This window comes from Sinocyclocheilus grahami, unplaced genomic scaffold (genome assembly GCF_001515645.1).
Source record: "Sinocyclocheilus grahami isolate Dianchi unplaced genomic scaffold, SAMN03320097.WGS_v1.1 scaffold33.1, whole genome shotgun sequence".
Classification (NCBI taxonomy): domain Eukaryota; kingdom Metazoa; phylum Chordata; class Actinopteri; order Cypriniformes; family Cyprinidae; genus Sinocyclocheilus; species Sinocyclocheilus grahami.
The window spans coordinates 3,664,624-3,690,165 of NW_015505212.1; the positions used below are offsets into that span (position 1 = coordinate 3,664,624).

Sequence of the window (25,542 nt, forward strand, 5' to 3'; positions counted from 1 at the left end):
ATTCATCTGTTTAATTGCCTGGTAAATGTGGCGTTTCTTTGTTTTCTCTTTCCTGATCCTCAGTGCTCTTTATCCAAAGGTTAAAGATGTTTCCGATAGTTGTGTAGGCAACTGCCATCTTTAGTTTATGTCCTGTGCCTAATCCTGAACCTTTTCAATTAGCTAAGTGAGTTGTGTTATTAGCTCCAGCTCCGGATGGCAGCTTTCTGTAATTACAGAAGCGCTCGTGTGCGCAGACGAGCCAGATTCGGATATGTTTTTGTGGGAATTTGAGATTGATCGCAGTAATAAAGACATGTGCACCTTTTACACACATTTTTCTGTTGTCACTGAAAGCAATTTACTGCACGAAGTGACAAGCGCAGTCAGTCAGAACATATTTAATGTTTAAATACAAAAATGTAGCCAAACCAAAAAATGAATAGTGGTTTTTGTGGCAAAAACAAAAAAGATGTGTGATTTATTGCTTTGTCATGTCACGGACACAATGAGCATTGTGTTTTAAAGTGTTGTGGCTCACATTAAACTGATTTATGACTTGAGGTTTAAAATGGTGGCATTGTTAGTTGGGGTGTAAAAATGTGTGATGCACCAATGAAAATTCAGTGCATTCATTACAGAATTAAATATTGGACTATAACGATAATTTTCAATTATTATAATAGTACAAAAATGAATTGCGTTCATATTGTATTCAAAATATGAAAATCCACCACATCCAGACAGTGTGTTATTGTTAACCAAAGGAATTAAAATAAAACTATTAAAAATGGTTTGTTTTTGTTAATTAATAAAATATAAATATTAGATGAAAAACCTAAAAAAACATTTTTTAATTAATTGCTAAAATTGAAATAGAAATAAATGGCAACACTTTACAATAACGTTCATTAGCTTACTACTTTAGTTAACATGAATTAAGCATGATCAATACTTTTATTAATCTTAGTTAATGTTATTTTAAACATTTACTAATGTGTTATTAAAATCAAAATTTGTGCTTGTTAACATTAGTTAATGCACTGTGAATTAACATGAACTACCAATGAGAGACTGTATTTTCATTAACTAACATTAACAAAGATTAATCAATACTGTAATAAAAGTATTGTTCATGGTTTGTTAGTTAATACAGTACATGAACTAATGCAACCTTATTGTAAAGTGTTACCAAATAAATTAAAGCTAAATAGAAATATTAAAAAACAAACAAACAAAATCAAATGTTAAAGCACATAACAAAATTGCTAAAATCTAAAAGTTTAAATGAAAACTAAAAAATATGAGCTAATTAAAAACATTAATTAATACTATAATACTATATAAATAATACTCACATTTACCTTTGTTCCTTCAGCATGTTTTTGAAAATCATTCTGACTTGCAACAAAATAATCGTATCGGAAGCCAAATATGACCAAAGTTCATTTCGTGTGTTTTTCATCAAGAATTGATGTCAGAGCAAATATTTGCATTCGTCATTATTTGTATTGATTACTTGGGTAATTTTCCTAGAAAAGAAAATTTGTCGGCATCAGTGACTAGATGTATATAGCTGGCAATCAAGTACTGTAATCTTAATATGTATGTTTGTTTTGTGTGATGAAGGTTCTTGATCCAGAGCTGGAAGTGGCTGATCATGCGTTTCCTCCACCTTCCGTTCAACCTTCCACACTTAAAATTCAGGTACAATTCTTTGTAAATCTCATGTATAAATAGGCTTTTCCTCCTCCTTTGAGTAATCGCCCGCATCTGACATCACATCTAGAAATGTAAATGTTTTTTTTATTGACCCTGGTGTGGTTGTTTTGTGTGCGCTGTAGGACAAGGAGATCCGCGCTGTCTTCCTGTGGCTCTTCGCGCATCTGCTTCAGGGCTATCGATGGTGTCTGCATATAATTCGAATCCACCCTGAGCCCGCCATATGCTTCCATAAGGTACTAAGGAGCCCTAAAATTCAATTTCAGACACAAATGGTGAAATTATGCTCATAAACAGACTTATAAAGCTGGTTGTTTTCTCTCAAGGCTGCATTTTTGGGGCAGAGAGCACTAGCTGAGGATGACTTCCTGATGAAGGTGCTGGACGGCATGGCATTTGCTGGGTTCGTTTCTGAGCGGGGTCCTCCATACCGAGCCGCAGACCTGTTTGATGATGTAAGTCACCAGTGTAGGATGGATATAGCTGACAGCCAATAGAACTTTGAGAAGGATGCCTTCTTTTTTGTGTTTTTCAAACTTTCTGGTCTTATCTCTCTTATTTCTGTTCACCGTAGCTCATAGCCAATCAGGTGGAGCGCATTCAAAAGGAGACAGGAGATCCTCATAAAATGATGAAGCATATTAAGGAGCTGGCAGATCACCTTTTCAAAAATGTATGTTTAATTCATGTGTCTCATCTGCTGTCTCACATGATATGTTGTCACATCATTAAAAATAAAACCTTTCCACATCAAAATTGAGGCTAAAAAGGGGTATTTAAAATACAAGTGCAGATGCTGGCACTTTTTATTGTTATTTTCACGCATACGTTTATTTTGAACTGAAATAAAGAATATTTGCAGTTAGTGATATCAGCACTATACATCAGTACAATTTAGGTTATTAATCAGTTGTTTTTTCCTGTTGTCTAACTCTCACTTAAAGGGATGGTTCACCCAAAAATAAAAATCGGTCGTCATTTACTCATGTTGTTCCAAACATGTATGGCTTGCTTGCTTCTGTGAAACACAAAATAAGACATTTTGAAGAGTTTTGGTTCCCATTGACTTCTATTTTATGGCTAGAAATACAATAGAAGTCAATTGGAACTGAAACCAATCAACATTCTTCAGATTATCTACTATTATTTTCTGCAGAAAAAATAGTCAAATGGGTTTGGAACGACATGTGGGTGAGTAAATAATGACCGAATTTTCTTTGTTGTGTAGACTATTCCTGTAATGTTAATCTCGGAAAACAATAATAATTTAATAATGTAATTTTGAGCAAATCTCAAAAGAAAAATGTATTTTCCATAGGTAGATTACAATGTTGTGATGCCTAAATTTATTTGCAACATTTGCACTGATTGTTTTAAAATTTTAATGTTTTGCTTTAAACTTATTTGATATTTAGCGCTATTATTTAAAAAATAAAAAATGAATGCATATATTAAATTATATTATAGTACATTATAGTTTTCTTGTATTAATAATACAAGAAAATGTATGCAAATATCTGTGCATCCCGATTTTTCATTATTGTGATTGTAATTTTGTCTCTAATTTTGTCTTATTTTTCATTTAACTTTTTCACAGGAAAACCCATACCCAGCAGTAAGCATGCACCGAGTTCAGAGAACAGTTGAAAACACACAGCCCCGGCTCCCACAGACCTCTTTCCCGCACCTGGACGAGGTCTCCGTGCAGCTCTTTATAGACCACGCAACAGCAAAACTCAAAACCGCCCCGCCTGTGGTCAAGGCCGAACTAAAGAGCATGGTCCCATCCGGACCTCCACTGGGTAGCAAACATCACCTCCAGTGCTCAGATATATAATTCAAATAAACTCGTCATACTCAAACCGATGTGTGCACAGCTTTGTGCTGATATTCACAGTCTTGATGTTTTGATCTCTCTGGCTTCTAGCTGACATAGTGGACAGAAACGGGAATGTTCTGGCCAACAGTGCCAGGAGGTTAGAGGTGGTCAGGAACTGCATCACATATATATTTGACAACAAGATGCTGGAATCCAAGAAGGTACGAACCTCTCATTTTATGCTTTTCTGTTAAACATAACCCAGATTTATGGTGTCTGTTTCTGCTAAAGCATTTATGATCTCAGATTAGTCTATTTTTGTGTATATGAGTGTGTGTTAACTTGTGTGTGTCTGCAGTTAATGCCGGCAGTGTTACGGGCTCTGAAAGGTCGGGCGGCGCGGGTCTGTCTGACCCAGGAGCTCAACCTGCATGTGCTGCAGAACAGGGCCGTTCTAGACGACCAACAGTTTGACTACATCGTCCGCATGATGAACTGCACCCTGCAGGTAAAACACAGGAATGTTTTCTTTCAAGGAATCAGATACCGAGTGTTTACCGGTGTTTCTCGGATTGTAGTGCTGCAATAAGGAAGGGGAAAATATGTTGTTTTGTTTTCGTTTATGATTGTTGTTGATTATGTTATCATCATTTACCTCCATAAATTGTGTTATTCAAGTGTTTTGATCTGTGTATGAAATCTGCTTCTATTTTTATCTTCAGGACTGCTCACATATGGATGAACATGGTATTGCTTCTGCACTGCTGCCATTGGTCACCGCCTTCTGTCGGGTGAGTGAAGATGTGAATGAGTATTTGTAGGTGTACTATATTTTGTTTTTCTAGAAGCGCAAGAGTTAAGTTAAAGTAAGACATCAGCAGCATTTCCTAGAAGAACGGGGAATCAGTAAGAGACAAGAAGATGAAGAAGAGAGAGAACCTCAAATAGAGGAGGACTTGTTATATTGCTTGCAACTAAATATGTTAACTAACTAGTTCATAGAAAAAGTAGCTAGGATTGCAGATTAATAATGTAAAAAACACACACACACACACACACACACACACATATATATAAATAAAATTTTATTATGTTGCAGTATTGGGGTTGTTGCTTAGCTTTAAGCTAATTGGAGCTTAAATAAAATAATTTCAATTCAAATAAATATTTAATGTACATTTATTTATTTGGTAGCTAGCCATATAATAAGTGAGATAATGTTCCCATCATGTTTTGTGATAATGACTGGCTAAGTGGACATATTTTACTTATTTGAGAAGTTCAATTATGAGTGATGAATGCATGTCTGTTCTAATAAAAGTGCTGGATAAAAGGTGGATTTTTCTCTGACTTGAGCATGTGAGTTTACAGCATCTGTTTTGTGTGTGTTACAGAAACTGGGTGGAGGCATCACTCAGTTCGCTTACAGCTGCGTTCAGGAGCACATGGTGTGGACAAACATGCAGTTCTGGGAGGCCATGTTTTACAGTGACGTTCAGAAACACATCCGGGCGCTGTACCTGGAGAACGATGAGGAGGGAGACACGTCCAGCCCTGTAAGTTTTAATTAAATTTAATTCATGTTTTTCATTAAAGTTATTTTAAAATATTACCTTAAATTTGAATAAACTTTACGCTATCATTCAAAAGTTCATTAAGATTTTTTTCAGCAAGGATTAAATTGATCAAAAGTGACAGACATTTATAATGTTACAGAAAATTCATATTTCAAATAAATTATTTTTAACTTGCAATACAATAATAAGAAATGTTTCTCGAGCAGCAAATCAGCATATTAGAATGATTTCTGAAGGATCATGTGACACTGAACACTGGAGTAATGATGCTGAAAATTCAGCTTTGACATTTAAAATATATTAAAATAGAAAACAGTTAAATTGTAATAATATTTCACAATATTACTGTTTTTACTGTATTTTTGATCGAATAAGTGCAGCTATGATGAACATAAGAGACTTCTTTCTAAAACATCTTATCTGCCCCAAACTTTTGAACAGAGTATGTTTTGAACGGTATGTTATTTGTTTTATGTAAAAAAGAATGTATAAAATATTTATTTGTTTGTTTATTTTTTGCAGCTACCTCTTGCATTTGACCTTTGACCTTTGCTTCTTTCAGGATGGGGAGGGCGTTGGTGGTCAGAAGCGGCTGAGCGCCCTGGAGTTGGCGTCTGAGCAGAGCCGTCTGTGGCCCACGCTGAGCAAAGAGCAGCAGCAGGAGCGCGTTCAGAAGGAAGAGAGCACGGTTTTCAGTCAGGCCATCCACTATGCCAACCGCATGAGTTACCTGCTGCTGCCGCTCGACACCAGCAAGAACCGCCTGCTCCGCAACACCGGCCTGGGAGACGTGGAGAGCGCCAGCAACAGCTACGTCACTAACAGGTATGTGCTGCTGTGTGTGAGCACAAAAACATACAAATAAAATAACATAATAAAATAAAAAAGTAAAGTAAAATCAAGAAAAATTACATGAAAAAAATGACCACTAATTTAGTTTTTTGTTTGTCCAGTATTGCGGGCAGCATGGCAGAAAGCTACGACACCGAGAGCGGCTTTGAAGATGCCGAGAGCTCGGATGTTGCGAACTCTGTCATTCGGTTCATCAACCGTTTTGTTGACAAAGTGTGCAACGAGAGCGGCGTGACCAAATGAATGGAATAAGATGTAGGGTAGTATTAAGTAAACAAAAGTGGTATTGCACATCTTTTTATTGAACAGTAGGGGAGAACATTTTTGTTCATTGAGGTAGATGCTCATGAGATCTGTAAATCATTCAGAATCTCAGCACTGGATGTGATCAAACTTGCTCTTTCATAAGCGTCTAGAGAATATTTGGGTCTAGATGGAGAAATTGGCCTGGCTTCACTGTTTTTTTGACTCATAATGCATTTGTTTATTTGGGGAAAAAATGCTCAGTGGAATAAACAGGCTATTTTTCCCAGATGAAAATGCTGCTTCTGGTATTTCTGGACATATGAAATTGAATTTGAAGAACTGTGGGACAGAATGTTTTACATCCAAATGATAAATACACTTATCTAAGTATCCCATGCTTCAAGTCAACATGAAATCAAAATTATTTACTTAGTAATGCATGTAAACTGTCCTGTTGTGCATGATTCTTCAGTGCACGTTATATAAAATGTTTGTATTTAATAATCTTTGGTCAAAATATTACATACTGTTTATATATACGGTTTTGTTAATGCAGTCTTTCTAAAATATTGTAGTTTAAAAACGAAGCAATTAAATACAAAATGGGCAATTTAAATAAAAAATAAGTTTAAAAGATGATGGTAATTTAATTTAAAATATTTATAACAAGTAATATAATTAAAAATAGGTAATTTTATAAAAAGGGTCATTTAATAAAAAAAAATTAGGTAAGTACATTAAGCAATTTAATTAAATTATAGTAATTTGTATCCAGTTTTTGTTAATATAATTTGCAATGATAGAAAAATAATGATAAATTTGATAACGAAGCATAACCTTTGTGATCTCTTATGTAACACCCACATTTCATGATCTAATCAGTTCCCAATAGATAAAATCAGTCACACGTGATTGAATATCCTGTTTTACTCCGAAATAAATCACATTGCAAATTCAGTTTCATGTTGACCTGAAGCTTTCTGTTGAATTTGGTTCATTAGACTAAAAGTGTCTTTATATGCTCAAGAAATGTCAAACTGACCGAGAGGAAATGCACCTTTGCTGTGTGTTTTTGTGATTTGAATGATCAATTCCTCCAGTTCTTGATCTCTTGAAGCATTCTGCATGTTTGCAATGAAGTGTGGTATGAATTTCATACTTGAGTAACTCACACATGAGATATACTGACTTCCCTGTCTCCCTGTTTCCTCTTTATTTTTCTCTTTCGGTCTCTCTGACTCCAGCCCAAGCTTTTGAGACCAACGCTGCTCCCCGGTGAGGAGTTTGTGATGGACGGCATGCGGGTGCACCTTATAGCAGACGGCCGAGAGGAAGCCACGGGCGCGATGGGCGGTCCGCCTCTGTTACCTGCCGAGGGAGCCATATACCTCACTACCTACCGCCTCATCTTCAAGGGCACGCCCACCGACCCTCTAGGTACGCTCCTATTGGTTAAGTCGAGCTTCACACTGGGGTCGATTTTCATAATTAGTTCAGAGCAGCTCACTTTAGTAAAGTCTCTGGGATGCTGGTGGTCATGAATTATAGAAATTTCCTGCTTGTCTGAAGCAATTTTCTCACTAGCTTGACTCTGTGCTCACGCTTTGAAATTGAAAATGAAAATCAATGTGCCTTTTACACAAAAAGCCTTTTTGTAGGTGCGATAAATTTTGCCATGCATGTTTGTATTGTGCAGTTGGCGAGCAAGTGGTCACCCGCTCCTTCCCCATCGCTTCCCTCACGAAAGAGAAGCGGATCTCTGTTAATCTTCCCATGGATCAGTTCTTCCAGGAGGTTCTCCAGCTGCGTTCCTGCACCTTTCAGGTATTGGGTCGTCTGATCTTTCTTTGTTTCCTGTTGCTCCATTACTCACGATACATAAAGAACAAGAATGCTTTCCATTCAGTTAATTATGTATGTATTATTAATTTAATTATAAGTGAATTAATTAATGAATTTTATTTTAAATGGATATTAAGGATTGTTTGGATTCCAAAAAAAAAACAAAAAACAAAAACTCAATTTGACTTGGTGTGATGGGTTTTGGTGCAAAAGAAATGCTTGCAAATATTTATTTTATTAAAATATTAATATTTTTATTTGTGGTTTAGAAGCATTGATCAAGCCTTTACTCTTTACCAGTTATTACATTTTGTTCTCTCTTGTAGCTGATGAAGATCGGCTTTGATGAGGAGGTGGCATCAGATCTCGCAGAAGTGTTCAGGAAGCACATGCATAAGCTCAGATACCCACAGCACGTCCAGGGCATGTTTGCCTTCACCGTGGGTCAGTCTGCAAAGCTGGTGGTGGAGCACAAGACCAAGGACAAGAACCAGTCGCTAAAGTAAGAACCGGTTGGATGCTGGTCTAGGGGGAGGGATCTTCCCCTTTAAATGTGCAGATGTGTTTGTCAGAGTTTGTGAGACACGGCTCTCAGTAGACCATTTCTGTATTTCCACCCTCTTTCTCTCACACACACTTGCAACTTCTTTCTCGATCCAGCCTCTTCCTGTTTGGATCATGTGTCCCAGTAGCACTGGTTAAAAACCGAGAGAGAGCGAGAGAGGATAAGAAATATCATGTGGCAAGCCATGAATTATTCAGCAGTGGAAATTGCAAGGCTCTTTTGTTGAGATCCTGCATTAGCAGCAAATGGGTGTCATGGCAAACTCATGCGGTTCAGTTCTGCGACGCTCTTGAGGGCAGGACCGATCATCCCCAAACATTTTTGAGCAGCTTTTAATATTTTTGAAAAATTCACCATGACAACAGCTCAGACATGATATGTATTTAAATGGCAAGTCTTCGCTCTAGGCTTGGAAAGTGCTTGATATTTATAAACAAACATGATTCACTTTGGTATATGTGAATTGTTTTATTATAAAACACTTTATTATTACATTTTTTTAAATAATTTTTATATTTGTCCCGAATATTCAAATTGAGATTATTATTATATATTTAAATATTTATATACAAATGTTTATATGTATATATTTTTGTCTTTAAATCTAAAAAGCGTATGAATATATATAAAAAAAATTATTTTTAAAGTAATAACGTATGTGTATATATACAAATGTAAAAATTAAGAAATTGTCTCTCTCTAAAAAGTCCTAAACATGACTTAAATCTGATTTTTTTGTTAAGTGATTAAAATGTTTGAGCTGCTGTTTCTTCTAGAACGCTGTCTAAAAACCTGGTTAAAACCGCGAAGAGGACCATTGGGCGTCAATATGTAACCCGAAAGAAGTATTCTCCCCCGACCTGGGAAAACCGCAGCAGTTTGCAGTCAGAGATGGATGAGGATGAGATCTCTGGTAAGAAAAACGCAAAAACACATACATTTACAACTGATAGACTGATGTTTGCGATGGCTAATATGTGATTATATAATATAATATAATGCAACTTCTCTGATTGAGCAGTGTCTGAAGAACCGGACCAGAGTTCGCTGACGCTCTCCTCCACCATCCGCTCGTCAGACCGGCAAACCATGAGTAATGTGGTCGAGCGGGCCTGCTGTCGGGACTACCAGCGGCTGGGACTGGGAACGCTCAGCAACAGCCTGACACGCTCTAAAAACGAACCCTTCCGGATCTCCACCGTCAACCGGATGTACACAGTCTGCCGAAGGTGAGTTCTCCGAAACAAAAATTCAAACAATGCTAAACCATATCATTAGCATAACAGTTATACCCAAATATCATTGCCTGTCTGTTTGTGTGTTTCAGTTATCCAGGGTTACTGATCGTGCCTCAGAGCATCCCCGATTCTACCATCCAGCGCATCTGCCGCTGCTACCGGCACAACCGCTTCCCTGTGGTGTGCTGGAGGAACTCCCGCACCAAAGCTGTGCTGCTGCGCTCGGCCGGCCTGCATGCTAAAGGCGTCGTGGGATTCTTCAAATCCCCAAATGCACCCACTGCAGGTCAGAGCCAGAAGCATTAAAAAAGAGAGATTAAAGCAGCTATTCTCTTATATAGAAATGTTTTTAAATAAATAATTATATATTTTAAATTATTACATAAATATACACTATATTTTATTATATTTTTCAATAAATATATTTATTAATACTTTGAATTGGGTTATACTTTTATATTTTCTGTTTTTATTTTCATTTCAGTCTAAGTTTTAGTAATTGTGTAATGTGCTTTTTTATTTGTTTTAGTAATTTTAGTAGTTACACTGAATTTTAAGTTTTTCATAGAATATTTCATTTTATATTTCAGCTTTATTTCGTTTTCGTTAACTGTAACAACACTGGTAAATATATTATATCTATTTATTATATCTGCTTTTTGCAGACACTTTTATACATTCAAACTTAAGCCGAGCTCTCTAACCACTAGGCCACTTAAAGCAGATTAGAATAGGACGAGATCAACCAGAGCATATTTTTGGTATAAAACTAAAAGTAAACATGTTTGTGTTTGGTTTCAGGCCCGTCCCAGGCCGACTCCACCAGTCTGGAACAAGAGAAGTATCTGCAGGCCATCATCAGCTCCATGCCCTCATACAGCGAAGCCAGTGGGAGGAACACACTCAGCGGCTTCACCTCTTCACACATGAGCAACTCAGGTCAGACCCTGACTCTAACCTTTAACCCTAACCTTACTCAGCCCTAACAATAGTGACCATGTCACATAATTAGATGTACCTTAACAATTCACTTGTGATATTTACCCCCTAATGTGTAATGCGTGTTATTTTTGGGCCTCAGACTCATCAGACAAGCTGAGGCAGCCTAAAATAGGAGCTTTAATGAAACAAGTCATGGGGACTAAAGAGGACACGCCAGGAACCTTCAGTCGAGGAGGTGAGAGTGTGTTTTTAATATGCTTGCGACTTAACCCACCATCCATTCCTCTGTTCCCAATCATTTATAAGTTCTTTATTCAAATAGAATTTTTGACATCCAGTCCCTCATGACGGAGGAAGTCGTGTGCATTTTTGCATTGGCTTATGCTAATGTTAATTTATTTGGCTGAAATAGCTGCCCATTTTTGTTTGCTGATAGTAATGGGCATTTTTATGTCATCTGACCTTAGCGCTGGGTCAGAGGGCAAGGGTCATCTCCCTCTCTCAGCCTAGAGTTTCAGTCAAGGCCCGCAACTCACCTAGAGGTACAGTAGGCCCGCCCCTGCTCTCAAATCTAACCAAACAAATTTCTCGACAACAACGCTAGTGAGTTTGAGCACTAAGTGTCCATGTAGTGTTGTCATCCTCTTTCATGTGCTAACTAATCATTGACCATCATGTCTGTTTGATTTATTTGTATTGTTTGTGAGGATGTGATGACCATCTCTTTGCATGTGATCCACCAAATAGTCATTGTCCTATTTGTCTATAATGTGCTTGTAGAAATCACAAATTCTCTACACCAATCCCCAAATAAACATGCAAATTCACACACAAATGATTCCACAAAGCAGAATCAATTGCCCGTTCTCCATCAGTGAATGATCTCCATTGGTCTTTGTTTTTTCCCAGGAAAGTGGGGCAGTATTCGTGGTAGTGGGCGGCTCAGCACATATAACCCTGATGTGGGGAACAGGCTGGCTGGGAAAGAATCCCCCCAGGCTAATGGAGGCCCATCCGAGACCTATTTCCTTCGCCAACAGAGAGCGTACCTCTACATCATTGGAGACAAGTCCCAGCTCAAGGTTATTAGCTTAAATACTTAAACTTTCATGTGAATATGATTCCATGTATAAAGTAACTTATGACAACTTGTATTGCAATATTATGTGATTTTCAAGAAATTAAAATAAACATGCAATTCCTTTCTGTAATTTTGGCATTTAGTGAGATAATAATAGTAATAATGATGATCATTTTATTTAAATCAATAAATATGTATAATTATTATACCGCTGCTAATAATAATAATTTTATGTTTTTATTTTAATTTAAGTCATTATTAATTTAAAGAACTAAATTTATTATTAATAATAACAATATTAAGTTCTTTCCACTCCTGCCAGCATCATGTTTACAAATTGTTTCCTACTATACAGATGTCCTAGATTCTAGATTTAATTAAACATATTAATTGCAGTATTGAATTGTGGGTGCTCAAGCTAAGCCCTCTTGTTGTTGTGTTCAGGGTGGAAAGCAGGACTCCTTCCAGCAGTGGGAGGTGGTGCCCATCGAGGTCTTTGATGTACGGCAGGTCAAGAACAGTTTCAAGAAGCTGATGAAAGCCTGTGTGCCTTCCTCATCCAACACTGAACCAAACATGACCTTTCACCGCTGCCTGGAGGAGTCGGAGTGGATGAATCTGGTACCTTACATTTCCCCTTTTAATTGGGTTGAATTAACACTTAAAAATACAGTGTGTTGGTCAGTTTGTGCTACAGTTTTTAATATTCTTGATGTTTATTATGGTTTGTGTCCCATAGCTTCACAGGGTTCTACAGGTGTCCGTTCTTGTTGTGGAACTCCTGGACACTGGTTCCTCCGTCATGGTTAGTTTGGAAGATGGCTGGGATGTCACAACACAGGTAAGACAAACACCTAAACATGCATGAGCTCCGTCTGATATTTGTCCATGTGTGCATTAATGCTGTGTTGGATATAGGTTGTGTCCCTGGTGCAACTTCTGTCGGATCCGTACTACCGAACGATTGATGGCTTCAGGCTGCTTGTGGAGAAAGAGTGGTTGTCATTCGGTCATCGATTCAGCCACCGTGGAGCTCAGACGCTAGCCAGCCAGAGCAGCGGATTTACACCTGTCTTCCTACAGTTCCTTGACTGTGTGCACCAGGTATGTGTAGTGGTGGCTCTCCGATATGAGTTTTTCCAGGGGCCGGCGTCAACAGCCAGAGACCAGGGTAGCGGGTAATAATCTCAACCTACTGGTCGGGAAATCACTATCAGTAAATGTGCATGCAAATGCGTTCGTGATGTATGCAAGTATTTTAGTTTTTTTTTTTTGAGCAACACTCAAATGCATGGCATTATTGCATGCAGGAAGGTTTGCTTGTTTGCATGCATTCTTCATTCAGTTTTTCAGTGGATATGTTTAAATCTATTTCTGTTTTGTTGTTGGATGTTGTTAAAGAGCAATCACCACTTTCTAGGAAGGTCTTGTCCAAAGAAAAGGGAAAAATAAACCTTATATGATTGGTGATGGTATGAGCAGGTACAGAAATGCAGCTTGTTAATACATGCTGATGTACATAAACCTGTTCCAACTTCCTGCTTTGTCACTCTAAACGGACCACACCTTCGAAGATGAGATACCTTACTATAACTCATCCGGATTGCACAAGCCTTATCTAGCTAATTCACCCTGAAAATCTGTTTAATGCAAGAAAATATAATGAATTGTTGTAGAGCTTAAGATCTGATAGATGTTATATTTCAATATTCTTCCCTCTGCACATTTTCCCAATAGATCCATCTACAGTTCCCCATGGAGTTTGAGTTCAGTCAGTACTATCTGAAGTTCCTAGCCTACCACTACGTCTCCAACCGCTTCCGCACCTTCCTGCTGGACTCAGACTATGAGCGCATAGAGCTTGGTGAGTCTAAATCGTCAACCAACAAATTAATCGCCAACATATTAAATGCTGCATAATGTTAACTGTCATCATGACTCTCGTATTGAGATTGTGATTGAGTCTTCTTTCATGTTATTGTGTTCTCATTGTGTAATGCTGTAGAAAGTCAAGTGATACCTTACAGGATGTTTCATGGTGTTTATTTATAGTATGCAATAATTAAACCCTGTTTGGCCCTATCCCAATGTATTGTCTGTGTAGGTGTCTTGTATGAGGAAAAAGGTGAGAGGAAGAACCCTCAGGTGTGCAAGTCTGTCTGGGATTACATTGACCGGCTCAACAAGAAGACCCCCATGTTCTACAACTACATGTTTTCACCTGAGGAGGAGGAGGTAACTTTCTAATTTTGTTCTAACATTCTTAGTTTCAGAGCATAGTTCTTTAGGTAACCTGAAACAAAATGTGACTAAATGACTCTAGTGTTCTCTGTTGGTTAGTGTCTGTAACTTGCCTTTCTTTTGTCTTGTAGGTCTTGAAGCCCTACAGTTTTATCTCCAACTTGAAGGTTTGGGACTTTTACACAGAGGAAACGCTTTCTGAGGGGCCGTCCTTTGACTGGGAATTAGTGCGGGGTCAGCCGGAAAAGCCACAGGAGGAAGCCGGTGATAGACAGGAGACGACGGCCCCCAAGTCCCAGCGGAGGATCGTCTGGCCTTGTTATGACAGCCTCAGTAAAGTACTGCCTGATGCCATCACCAAACTCTTGCAGGTTAGGAATAAAGCAGAAGTCCTCATTATAATGAAATTGTTTTCTTCATACATGAATCCTTATGATCTTTTTAATATATCAATTCAGGATGTGCAGAACCTGGAAACTGAGTTGGGACAACCTACGGAAAAATGGAAGGACACATGGGACAAGATTAAGACAGCCCAACGAGTTGAGTCCAGACTAGAGAGCAGGGTAAGATATTAATTACCACCTTACCTTTATCTGCAAATTACTAATGGGATGGTGTATTAATATTTTGTTTCTCTTTCCCCAGCACTCCTTCTCCAGCTCTCTGCTCATGTCGTCCAATCTGAGTCACCAGCGGCGCTCTCAGGGTGTGTATCTGCAGGAGAGCGGGGTCGGCTCCTCCATCAACCTAGCACTGGACTGCGAGGTCAGCGCCACATCCACACCTGCAGCTGGTCGACCAAGTACCAGCACGCTCTACAGCCAGTTCCAGAGCACTGAGAGCGAGAACAGGTCTGTGAACACATTCTTCATACTTCATCGGCTGCCCCGGGTCTGTTTTTGGGTTAAATTACATTTTCAGCTTTAGTTATGGTTGTATAAATGAAACGAGTTGATGTTGTCACCTAGCAAAATTGGGTATTTGATGCATGACATATCCATAGACTTTAAAAAAAAATTTTTTTATATGAATATATAACGTAAAGTGTAAATTGTAGTTTTTCTTCTCCAGTTTTTAATACATTTTTAGCCTTCACTAGTTAATTTTAAATGGTCCAGTTGTGTAAAAACAATAAATGTTTGCAATATATTTATATATTAACATATTAGAAAAAAAATAATGCACATATTTTATAAATTTTATATTGTATATTAAATAATTTATATTTTTTATAATAATTATATTATTCATAAATAATACATTTTTATATGAACTCAAAAACTATATCATAAAAGAATAAAAATGTAATGTGTGTGTATGTGTATATATATATATATATAAAATGTATTGGTTGATATCAGATAATTGTCCATATTTTTACATTTTGACAAATTCACTTAATAAATAGGTATGCACAAAATGCTCTACCGTTCAAAAGTTTGGGGATTGTAATTTTTGTTTTTTTTGTTTGAATGTTTTCAAAATAATGTCACTGCAAAGATTTCTATATTCATTTATAAATTAGAACATATAAACATCCTAATCCTTCATTAAAACATCAGAACATCGGAATATGACTCAAGTGTCAGTCAAACTGGGCGAGGGGGTGAATAATTGTACTCTTTAGTATAATTAGAAGTTTTGTGGTTTAATAGTAATTCATAAAGAAAAATGAACCCAAAAAATAATTATGCAATAATTTACTCACCCTCATCTTGTTCTAAACGCTGTCTTTACTTTTTTTTAATACAGGTTTTGTGTAACATGGATGTGCAAATACATTTTATTTAAAAAAATTAAAAATCATTTTTGGGTGAACTATCTCTTTAAGCTGCGCTTTCTAAACGTACATGAACAAAGATTTATGTAGAGACACACAGCTCCATCTGTTGGTAACTTATTAACATTACACTAGCCGTATATGATGTTTTGTAAGCCAAATTCAGATCTGATATTCACATTTAATATGAATAGTAATAGTGACGTGAATCCAGCATTTAATTTTCGCAGTGAATGATAAAAAAAAAGAAACAAAAGAAACTGAATCTTATTCTGCATAAAGATCTCCCGCTGTGATTGGTTGACAGATAAGCCAATCACTGGCGCATTTCAAAACTCGTCAGGCCTTAGATAGCTCAGTTTAGCTCAGTAGAGCGGAGGGCATGTAGTGGGTTAAGCGCGGGAAGGAAAGCGTTTATTTGCGTCGGTTTATTCGCAACCAGCGGTTTTAAATAAGCATGTAAATAGTAATATTTAAATATACTACGTACATATTGTAAACATTTTAAATATAATAATAATGTACAATAACCTAACACATGTCTGAACAGATATATTGTAGGCCTTCGATAGCTCAGTTGGTAGAGCGGAGGACTGTAGAGGTCGAGCACTGAAATCCTTAGGTCGCTGGTTCGAATCCGGCTCGAAGGAGTTGATTTTTTTTTGTGGTGTTACAACATGTTAAGGATTTCAGTCCAGGTTAATACTGATGCTTCAGGAACTTACCTCGGTCGGTTTTATGAGAAACTGACATTGCATTTCAACTTTGCAAACAATTAAAAAGAAGGGACAATTATGTGGCTTTTCTGTGTGCTTCTCTTTCGCAAGTGTTGTGTTAGCGTACTCAATTTTAAAACATTTTATTATTATTTTGACACTGACGATTGGTACTTTTATTTTGAAAGGCTCCGTACAGTTCCTGCTGTTGTGACGCCAATTACGTAAAATCATTTTTGAAGCGCTGTCTTCACATGGAAACCTAAACATGGAGAATTCAAGCACAGAGAAGCAGGTAAAGAATGTTCTAATTCCTTACGTATGTAGTGATCGTTCATATTCATTTAGGCACTTTTGGTACGATCTGAATTCCTACTAACTGTTAGAAAAGTGTAAATGTATACTTTAAACGTGAATTATCAATATTTGCGCATGTGCTTCAACCCTGCACAGCAGTTAGGTCACAATTATGAACTGGTAGTGGATAATACAGCTCACACTGAGAGAATGAAATGTCTAATGTTGATTGGTAAATTGGATTGCAAGACACGGCATTACTGCCACCCTCCTCGGCTACTTTAATCTTGCATTCTGATTACTTAAAGGGCCCCTCGGTATTTTTTTTTGGTAGTAAAAAAGTATCACGCATAAAGCAATGAACCGCACTTATGAGACATATCATTTTACATGATGTACACTTATGTTAGAAGAAGAACTGACATAGGTCTTCTTTCTAGAATGAGGCTGTTTTATTCGACGTGTAGCGGGTCGCTCCCTGCATGTGTTGATATCACGTGACCTTATTATGTAGTTTACCGCGTTATAATACAAACAAAACAACGATAATATATTTGCCTAATTATTTAAATAAAGTGCTTTCAGTCAGGGCTCAAGCCATTTTAAAAAGCATAAACATAAAAGCATATGATATCAGAAGTTAAAGGCATAGTCAAAAAAGCGGCAGACGTTTAAATCAATTTAAATATAAGAAATGTAGGTTTGACACGTGCACCCACAATCTACAAGTGTAATCTTACTTCATGGAGTTCTTCTACTTTTGCATTGTTATCTTAGATCACAGTAACATTTGTGTTGTATTTTGTATTAACTGTTACAATCTTGTTTTTTCATTGTTACAAGCATTGTTGTTTAATTGTTACAATCTTTTTTTTTTTTTTTTTTTTTTTTACAGAATCAAGATCAAGAATCTGAAAAAGAGAAAATGGAATTGGATATTAATAATACGTTTCAGACTAAAATGACCGGTGATCAGAGCTTTTGTCCTGAACTTGGACCAACAGATAAGCCATGCACCAGTGGTCAGTCTGAACAGCTAGGAGATCAGAGCTCCAGTGGTCAACTTGAACCAACAGCAGAACCTTTCACTACTGATCAGTCTGGACTGACAGGAGAACAGAGCTCCAGTGGTCAACTTGGACCAACAGCAGAACCTTTCACTACTGATCAGTCTGGACTGACAGGAGAACAGAGCTCCAGTGGTCAACTTGGACCAACAGCAGAACCTTTCACTACTGATCAGTCTGGACTGACAGGAGAACAGAGCTCCAGTGGTCAACTTGGACCAACAGCAGAACTTTTCACTACTGATCAGTCTGGACTGACAGGAGAACAGAGCTCCAGTGGTCAACTTGGACCAACAGCAGAACTTTTCACTACTGATCAGTCTGGACTGACAGGAGAACAGAGCTCCAGTGGTCAACTTGGACCAACAGCAGAACTTTTCACTACTGATCAGTCTGGACTGACAGGAGAACAGAGCTCCAGTGGTCAACTTGGACCAACAGCAGAACTTTTCACTACTGATCAGTCTGGACTGACAGGAGAACAGAGCTCCAGTGGTCAACTTGGACCAACAGCAGAACTTTTCACTACTGATCAGTCTGGACTGACAGGAGAACAGAGCTCCAGTGGTCAACTTGGACCAACAGCAGAACTTTTCACTACTGATCAGTCTGGACTGACAGGAGAACAGAGCTCCAGTGGTCAACTTGGACCAACAGCAGAACTTTTCACTACTGATCAGTCTGGACTGACAGGAGAACAGAGCTCCAGTGGTCAACTTGGACCAACAGCAGAACTTTTCACTACTGATCAGTCTGGACTGACAGGAGAACAGAGCTCCAGTGGTCAACTTGGACCAACAGCAGAACTTTTCACTACTGATCAGTCTGGACTGACAGGAGAACAGAGCTCCAGTGGTCAACTTGGACCAACAGCAGAACTTTTCACTACTGATCAGTCTGGACTGACAGGAGAACAGAGCTCCAGTGGTCAACTTGGACCAACAGCAGAACTTTTCACTACTGATCAGTCTGGACTGACAGGAGAACAGAGCTCCAGTGGTCAACTTGGACCAACAGCAGAACTTTTCACTACTGATCAGTCTGGACTGACAGGAGAACAGAGCTCCAGTGGTCAACTTGGACCAACAGCAGAACTTTTCACTACTGATCAGTCTGGACTGACAGGAGAACAGAGCTCCAGTGGTCAACTTGGACCAACAGCAGAACTTTTCACTACTGATCAGTCTGGACTGACAGGAGAACAGAGCTCCAGTGGTCAACTTGGACCAACAGCAGAACTTTTCACTACTGATCAGTCTGGACTGACAGGAGAACAGAGCTCCAGTGGTCAACTTGGACCAACAGCAGAACTTTTCACTACTGATCAGTCTGGACTGACAGGAGAACAGAGCTCCAGTGGTCAACTTGGACCAACAGCAGAACTTTTCACTACTGATCAGTCTGGACTGACAGGAGAACAGAGCTCCAGTGGTCAACTTGGACCAACAGCAGAACTTTTCACTACTGATCAGTCTGGACTGACAGGAGAACAGAGCTCCAGTGGTCAACTTGGACCAACAGCAGAACTTTTCACTACTGATCAGTCTGGACTGACAGGAGAACAGAGCTCCAGTGGTCAACTTGGACCAACAGCAGAACTTTTCACTACTGATCAGTCTGGACTGACAGGAGAACAGAGCTCCAGTGGTCAACTTGGACCAACAGCAGAACTTTTCACTACTGATCAGTCTGGACTGACAGGAGAACAGAGCTCCAGTGGTCAACTTGGACCAACAGCAGAACTTTTCACTACTGATCAGTCTGGACTGACAGGAGAACAGAGCTCCAGTGGTCAACTTGGACCAACAGCAGAACTTTTCACTACTGATCAGTCTGGACTGACAGGAGAACAGAGCTCCAGTGGTCAACTTGGACCAACAGCAGAACTTTTCACTACTGATCAGTCTGGACTGACAGGAGAACAGAGCTCCAGTGGTCAACTTGGACCAACAGCAGAACTTTTCACTACTGATCAGTCTGGACTGACAGGAGAACAGAGCTCCAGTGGTCAACTTGGACCAACAGCAGAACTTTTCACTACTGATCAGTCTGGACTGACAGGAGAACAGAGCTCCAGTGGTCAACTTGGACCAACAGCAGAACTTTTCACTACTGATCAGTCTGGACTGACAGGAGAACAGAGCTCCAGTGGTCAACTTGGACCAACAGCAGAACTTTTCACTACTGATCAGTCTGGACTGACAGGAGAACAGAGCTCCAGTGGTCAACTTGGACCAACAGCAGAACCTTTCACTACTGATCAGTCTGGACTGACAGGAGAACAGAGCTCCAGTGGTCAACTTGGACCAACAGCAGAACCTTTCACTACTGATCAGTCTGGACTGACAGGAGAACAGAGCTCCAGTGGTCAACTTGGACCAACAGCAGAAGCATTCACCAATGATCAGTCTGAAGAGACAGGAGATCAGAGCACTGGTGGTTCATCTGGACTGACAGAAGATCACTGCACCAGCACTCATTCTGAACAAACTGGAGATCAGAGCTCCAGTGGTCAATTTGGGCCAACAGGAGAACATTTAACCAGCGATCAGTCTGGACTGGCAGGAGATCAGATCTTCATTATTCAGTCTGAACAAACATTGGATCAGATCTCCAGCATTCAGACTGGACCTGCAGAGACGCAGTGTGGAACTCTGGTTAGTCCACACTCTGGGACTGGATCGTTAGGTCTGCTGAGCATGCAGTACAAAGAAAACAGCTCGGATGACAACTGTTCAGACAGGTAAAATAATAGGACATTAAAGTCTGTGCTTTGATATCACCAGTTAAGAACCTCCTTCTGCCCTAGCAGCATCTTGCTAAGCTCATAGATCATAATTTTATCATTATGTACATAAAGAATGTTTAAAAAAACTAGTCCGATTGATTATTTAATGATTATTTCTTATTATTTTTATATGATCCAGTGACTCAGACTCTTCGTCCTCCACATCCTCCTCTTCATCATCCTCAACCTCTTCCTCCTCTGAGCCTTTTAATTTAGTCAAGAACAACGCAGAAGATGACGATGAAGGTGTTGCCATGGGCAATGAGAAAAGGCCTGCACCATTGAAAACCCAAGATGAGCTGCTTATCGATGTGAGGGGAGGAGCTAACCGGCAATCTATAAACCGAAATGATGTTTCTGTTGGCAAAATTTCTCAATTTCCTTAGCTGTCCACTTGTGATCAAATCAATCAAGACTGATGTTAATACCAGGCATAAAAGAGCATGATTTGTAAGGTATCTTCTGTGTGTGTAGGATCTTCCTGTAGTTGAGAACCTCTTCATCAGCCTTCCAGAAGATACAGAGTTGGAGCCCATTGGGACAATATCAAGCATTGTGGAGCAATTAGGTATACAGGCATCTGCCAAACTCTAAGCATGCATTTACTGCCGTTCAAGATTTTGAGGTTAATGTTTTTGAAAGATGTCTCTTATGCTTACCAAGACTGCATTTATTTGATTAAAAATACAGTACAAATTAATATTGTCAAATATTATTGCTATATTTTGTGTTAATACATTTTAAAATGTAATTTATTCCTGTGAAGCAATGCTGAATTTTCAGCATCATTGCTCCAGTCTTCAGTGTTACATGATCCTTCAGAAACCATTCTAATATGCTGATTTGGTTCTTGAAAATGTATATGTAAATCAAATAGCTATTTTATATTCATCAGCTAGAATTGATTATTTAACAAGACCAATATTTGTCAACTCGTTTTTACATCTTAGCTGAGAGACACCATGCAAGTTTAGTCTTGGCTGAATTTAGAGGACATTTCATACAAAACTGATTGATTTTATTTAGTGATTGTGGAGTCATACAGGAACACACCACCACTGCATGAAAACAGCGTGTTATTCACCAAAAACAGAAACTCTGTTGGCAAGGTCAGTAACAATGTTTTATTTTTCCAAACTTTTGTAACAATCTATAACATGTCTTTAAGGTGGCGATATACACTATGACTTCTTGTCCAAGACTTTTCATATTGTGCTATAATCTGTAGTTTTGTGGGACTAAAATGTTGTTGGTTTCTCCTCAGATCTTTGAAGTCTTCGGGCCAGTTTGTCAGCCTTACTATGCTTTGAGGTTCAACTCCCATGACGATATCGACCAGAAAGATCTTAAAATTCGAGATGTGGTTTATTTTGCCCCCAAAATTAAAGATTTCACAGACTACATCTTTACAGAGCGACTCCAAAGGTGAGCACCTCATTATTAAAGGGGTCAGATGTTACTAAAAAGAACATTATTTTGTGTATTTAGTTTAATGAAATGTTTGTGGTTTAAGGTTCAAAAAACACATTATTTTCCACATACTGTATATTACTATTTCTCCTCTATGCCCCACCTTTCTGAAACGCGTCGATTTTTTACAAAGCTCATCGGTCTGAAAAGCGAGGTGTGCTCTGATTGGCCAGCTATCCAGTATGTTGTGATTGGCTGAATACCTCAAGCATGTGACGGAAATATTACGCCCCTTATCATACTGTGATGCCGTATCCCGGAGCGATAAGACAAAACCAATAAAACCCATTATAAACGAGGCATTTGTTGCATCCAGAGGGGACATAATTACTGATTATAATGACTTATACCGTCTTTTTACACGTTGCGTTGAATCTCGCCGCGTAAACATAAAACCATGTCTGCATTTGTGATCGGAGAAACACCAAACAACAAGCGCTACTCTACACTGCTCAAAACTCACGTTTGAATCGTCGGTGGCAAATTCTTTAAATATGAAAATGTACTTACAGTCTGTGAGTCAGAACAGCCGGCATTGTAGTCTACTCTCCCAGGATCAGGGAACAGTCCTCCATAAAATGCGCAGCACACATCTGAATATTTGGGTTGAACTGTTCTGGAACAGTGTTGTAAATACAACTTAACCACTGATTTCTAGTTGTGTCCTCTTTTGGAAGACCAAACAAAGTATTTTCGCTTTCGCAACGAAACACACAACGTCTTCACACTATGGCGGACGACAACAATAAAGTTACGCCTTCTTTCTTTGCGTGAACATTTGGGCGGCGTTATGCAAATCTTCCCACATCGTGACGTAGACATGTGGGGGCGTGTTTGAACGAGCCGTTTTAGGAGGGCGTGGACCAGTCTTAACTTTTATAAAGAATATCTCTTTGGGTTTGAGACTTTAGTCTTTGCAACTTTAGGGATCTTATCTATGCACAAACAGCTTGTAACACTCCAAAGAGAAAGGAAAACTTGAAATCGCATCATATGACCCCTTTTAAAGAAAACTTGGGTGTGCCTCAATGTTATTGAAATACGCTTATCTTCAGTGCTGTTCTACTATGGTATTTTTCCGAAAAACATTTACAATTTATTTCTCTCAAACAAGGACCAAAGGCTCAGATGCATCCTGGAAAAATGACCAGGAACCACCCCCTGAGGTAAATGTGCCCTTTTTGTAAAAATTATTTAGGAAATCAGGTCAACAAATGCTTAAACTCTACTGAATAGAGTGATATCCTGCCCTAATAGTATGCCATCAGTATTATCTGTTAATAAGTGATGGTTTAGCCTCTCCACCGATTGGTTTTTATTCTGTGTGTATGTAGGCACTTGATTTTAGCGATGATGAGCAAGAGAGGCTGGCCAAACAGAAGCTTAAAGAGCAAAAGAGACGGCAACAAAATGATTCCGACTCAGGTGAGTCAAACGGTCAATTTTATGTTCAATTGTTTTTTTGTTTTTTTTACCGACGTGATCTGAATTCGAACCTGAATGAGCACCACACATAATGTTTATATGCGCTAACTGCTCTGTTAATCACTGTTTTTACTTTCCAGAGGACGAATTGGATGCCCATAAAGGTCCGCCCCCTCATAAATCCGGTCGGCGGAAGCCCAGACAGAACCGCAACGTTTCCCGTGGGCAGCACCACGATCGCGGTGGCGGTTTCCATAGCAACTATCACGCTCACCCCCCCTTCCCACCGGAATACATGTTCCCCCCTCCAGATCCACACATGTTTCCCTTCCAGGGCCCAATGATGCCACCTTTTCCCAGACCGCCACCCTTTCACATGGGAATGGCCCTGTGGCCCCCAGGGCCCAATCAGGGCTTTATGTTCCAGCCCCCACCTCCACCTCCTCCACCACCGCATAATCAGTAAAGCTGTGACTGAATCCTATTTACAACCTGCGCCCTAAAAGGGATCACAATCTTTGCATACGAATACAACTGTATACAGGTGTAAAGTATGAATCAAGCATAACTGTATATTATTAGAGTGCAATTTTTCACTTTCTATTAAAAATTATTAATTTCTCACTTTCAGTGTGTCTTTTTCACTGTGTGGTGTCAGACACGATTGCTCTATTTTTGAAGCTGCTTTATTCCACTTATTTATACACTAAAAATTGGATTACTGTTCCTGTTTTTTATAGTACTGCTCAGAAGTGGAAATGCAAAATGTTGATTTGATGCACATGTGAGGGAAAAAAAGACCTGTGAAATATTAAAGGGATAGTTAACCCAAAAATAAAAATTGTTCACAGTAGACAAAGTCATACAGATTTGGAACAAGTGAAGGGTGAGTGTTTGACGATAGAATTTTCATTTTTTGGTTAACTATCCTTTAAAGCAGACATGAACAGGTTCTATAAACAGTGACCAATCTTGAAATAATTATTCCAGGGGTCAATATAACCATATGAATATCGATGGAACAAAATATGTATTTTTCTCAAAGTCTGTGAGTCATTCATGAAAATAATGACAACATGGAAAATGGCAAGGGACGTATTAGAGGTAAGTAAATTAATCATTGTTTCTCCATTACATTTTAGATTAATTAATATTGATTTGATGCTGTTAGTGCTTGAGATGGAGTTATAAGGCTTAATTTTGTGTTGATCAATTTCAGGTGACTTACTACAGCTCAAGTTATCCAGTCAAGAACAGTGAGTGGTTTTCTCTTTTTTTTTTGACAATATTGTTGTAATTTAATATAGTCTAATAACCAGTTTTGTATAATCTAATGGTGAATGGTTGATAAAGCAGCATAAAGTTGATTCTGGGCTTTGTGTACATTTTTCTTTCTTTATACAGTATTAGCATTTTAATTAAGGTTGTGTATAACTAAATCATTTCAGGGCCCCCTTGAAGTTTTATAAGGCCTCCTGTTTAAGAACCTGATTTAGTAAAATCTGCTCTACAATGATAAATGACACCCCTGGTCTACTGTCATTTTGCCATCTTTAATGTTCAAAATAGCATCGGCTCCGTGCCCTATCCCATGATCCCATATCCCTTTTCCTACTGATATTATGGATGTGCTTACTACAGCTCAAGTTATCCAGTCAAGAACAGTGAGTGGTTTTCTCTCTTTTTTTGACAATATTGTTGTAATTTAATATAGTCTAATAACCAGTTTTGTATAATCTAATGGTGAATGGTTGATAAAGCAGCATAAAGTTGATTCTGGGCTTTGTGTACATTTTTCTTTCTTTATACAGTATTAGCATTTTAATTAAGGTTGTGTATAACTAAATCATTTCAGGGCCCCCTTGAAGTTTTATAAGGCCTCCTGTTTAAGA

The 25,542-nt window shown here is 38.5% G+C and overlaps 2 protein-coding genes and 1 non-coding gene across 5 annotated transcripts in view; all 3 read left to right on the forward strand.

The window, feature by feature from the left end:
- Positions 1-15,034, forward strand: part of LOC107581285 (myotubularin-related protein 5-like) — a 52,896-nt gene extending 37,862 nt beyond the window's left edge. The window contains exons 12-40 of the mRNA XM_016266785.1: positions 1,609-1,686; positions 1,824-1,937; positions 2,028-2,156; positions 2,276-2,374; positions 3,299-3,503; positions 3,629-3,741; positions 3,879-4,028; positions 4,243-4,311; positions 4,915-5,076; positions 5,660-5,922; positions 6,051-6,189; positions 7,440-7,632; positions 7,892-8,019; positions 8,364-8,539; positions 9,379-9,515; positions 9,624-9,831; positions 9,930-10,126; positions 10,642-10,779; positions 10,922-11,017; positions 11,250-11,324; positions 11,692-11,864; positions 12,308-12,484; positions 12,603-12,704; positions 12,782-12,967; positions 13,601-13,727; positions 13,968-14,098; positions 14,236-14,475; positions 14,563-14,670; positions 14,753-15,034. Of these exons, the coding sequence (XP_016122271.1) occupies positions 1,609-1,686; positions 1,824-1,937; positions 2,028-2,156; positions 2,276-2,374; positions 3,299-3,503; positions 3,629-3,741; positions 3,879-4,028; positions 4,243-4,311; positions 4,915-5,076; positions 5,660-5,922; positions 6,051-6,189; positions 7,440-7,632; positions 7,892-8,019; positions 8,364-8,539; positions 9,379-9,515; positions 9,624-9,831; positions 9,930-10,126; positions 10,642-10,779; positions 10,922-11,017; positions 11,250-11,324; positions 11,692-11,864; positions 12,308-12,484; positions 12,603-12,704; positions 12,782-12,967; positions 13,601-13,727; positions 13,968-14,098; positions 14,236-14,475; positions 14,563-14,670; positions 14,753-15,034 (4,395 nt within the window). The remainder of the gene's footprint in view (positions 1-1,608; positions 1,687-1,823; positions 1,938-2,027; positions 2,157-2,275; positions 2,375-3,298; positions 3,504-3,628; positions 3,742-3,878; positions 4,029-4,242; positions 4,312-4,914; positions 5,077-5,659; positions 5,923-6,050; positions 6,190-7,439; positions 7,633-7,891; positions 8,020-8,363; positions 8,540-9,378; positions 9,516-9,623; positions 9,832-9,929; positions 10,127-10,641; positions 10,780-10,921; positions 11,018-11,249; positions 11,325-11,691; positions 11,865-12,307; positions 12,485-12,602; positions 12,705-12,781; positions 12,968-13,600; positions 13,728-13,967; positions 14,099-14,235; positions 14,476-14,562; positions 14,671-14,752) is intronic.
- Positions 15,035-16,449: 1,415 nt separating this feature from the next.
- trnay-gua (transfer RNA tyrosine (anticodon GUA)) lies at positions 16,450-16,537 on the forward strand. Its single transcript is given in 2 exon segments — positions 16,450-16,486; positions 16,502-16,537. It is a non-coding gene; the product is annotated as a tRNA-Tyr (tRNA).
- Positions 16,454-24,274, forward strand: LOC107580898 (fibril-forming collagen alpha chain-like). Of its 3 annotated transcripts, none has more exons than XM_016266515.1 (9): positions 16,454-16,922; positions 17,796-20,710; positions 20,895-21,066; positions 21,230-21,323; positions 21,782-21,864; positions 22,020-22,180; positions 23,340-23,391; positions 23,560-23,650; positions 23,791-24,274. In XM_016266515.1, the coding sequence occupies exons 1-9, from the start codon at positions 16,872-16,874 to the stop codon at positions 24,114-24,116; spliced, it is 3,945 nt and encodes a 1,314-aa protein (XP_016122001.1). In that variant the 5' UTR covers positions 16,454-16,871; the 3' UTR covers positions 24,117-24,274. The 3 variants fall into 3 exon arrangements, with proteins under 3 accessions (XP_016122001.1, XP_016122008.1, XP_016122015.1); XM_016266522.1 differs by having other exon boundaries at positions 16,454-16,898; XM_016266529.1 differs by having other exon boundaries at positions 16,882-16,960.
- The last annotated feature ends 1,268 nt before the right edge of the window (positions 24,275-25,542 follow it).

Coding starts and splice junctions, on each gene's coding strand:
- LOC107580898 (XM_016266515.1), top strand. CDS start 16,872: ATGGAGAATTCAAGCACAGAGAAGCAGGTAAAGAATGTTCTAATTCCT. Junction 20,711..20,894: donor GATGACAACTGTTCAGACAG/GTAAAATAATAG, acceptor TATATGATCCAG/TGACTCAGACTCTTCGTCCT. Junction 23,392..23,559: donor ACCAGGAACCACCCCCTGAG/GTAAATGTGCCC, acceptor GTGTGTATGTAG/GCACTTGATTTTAGCGATGA.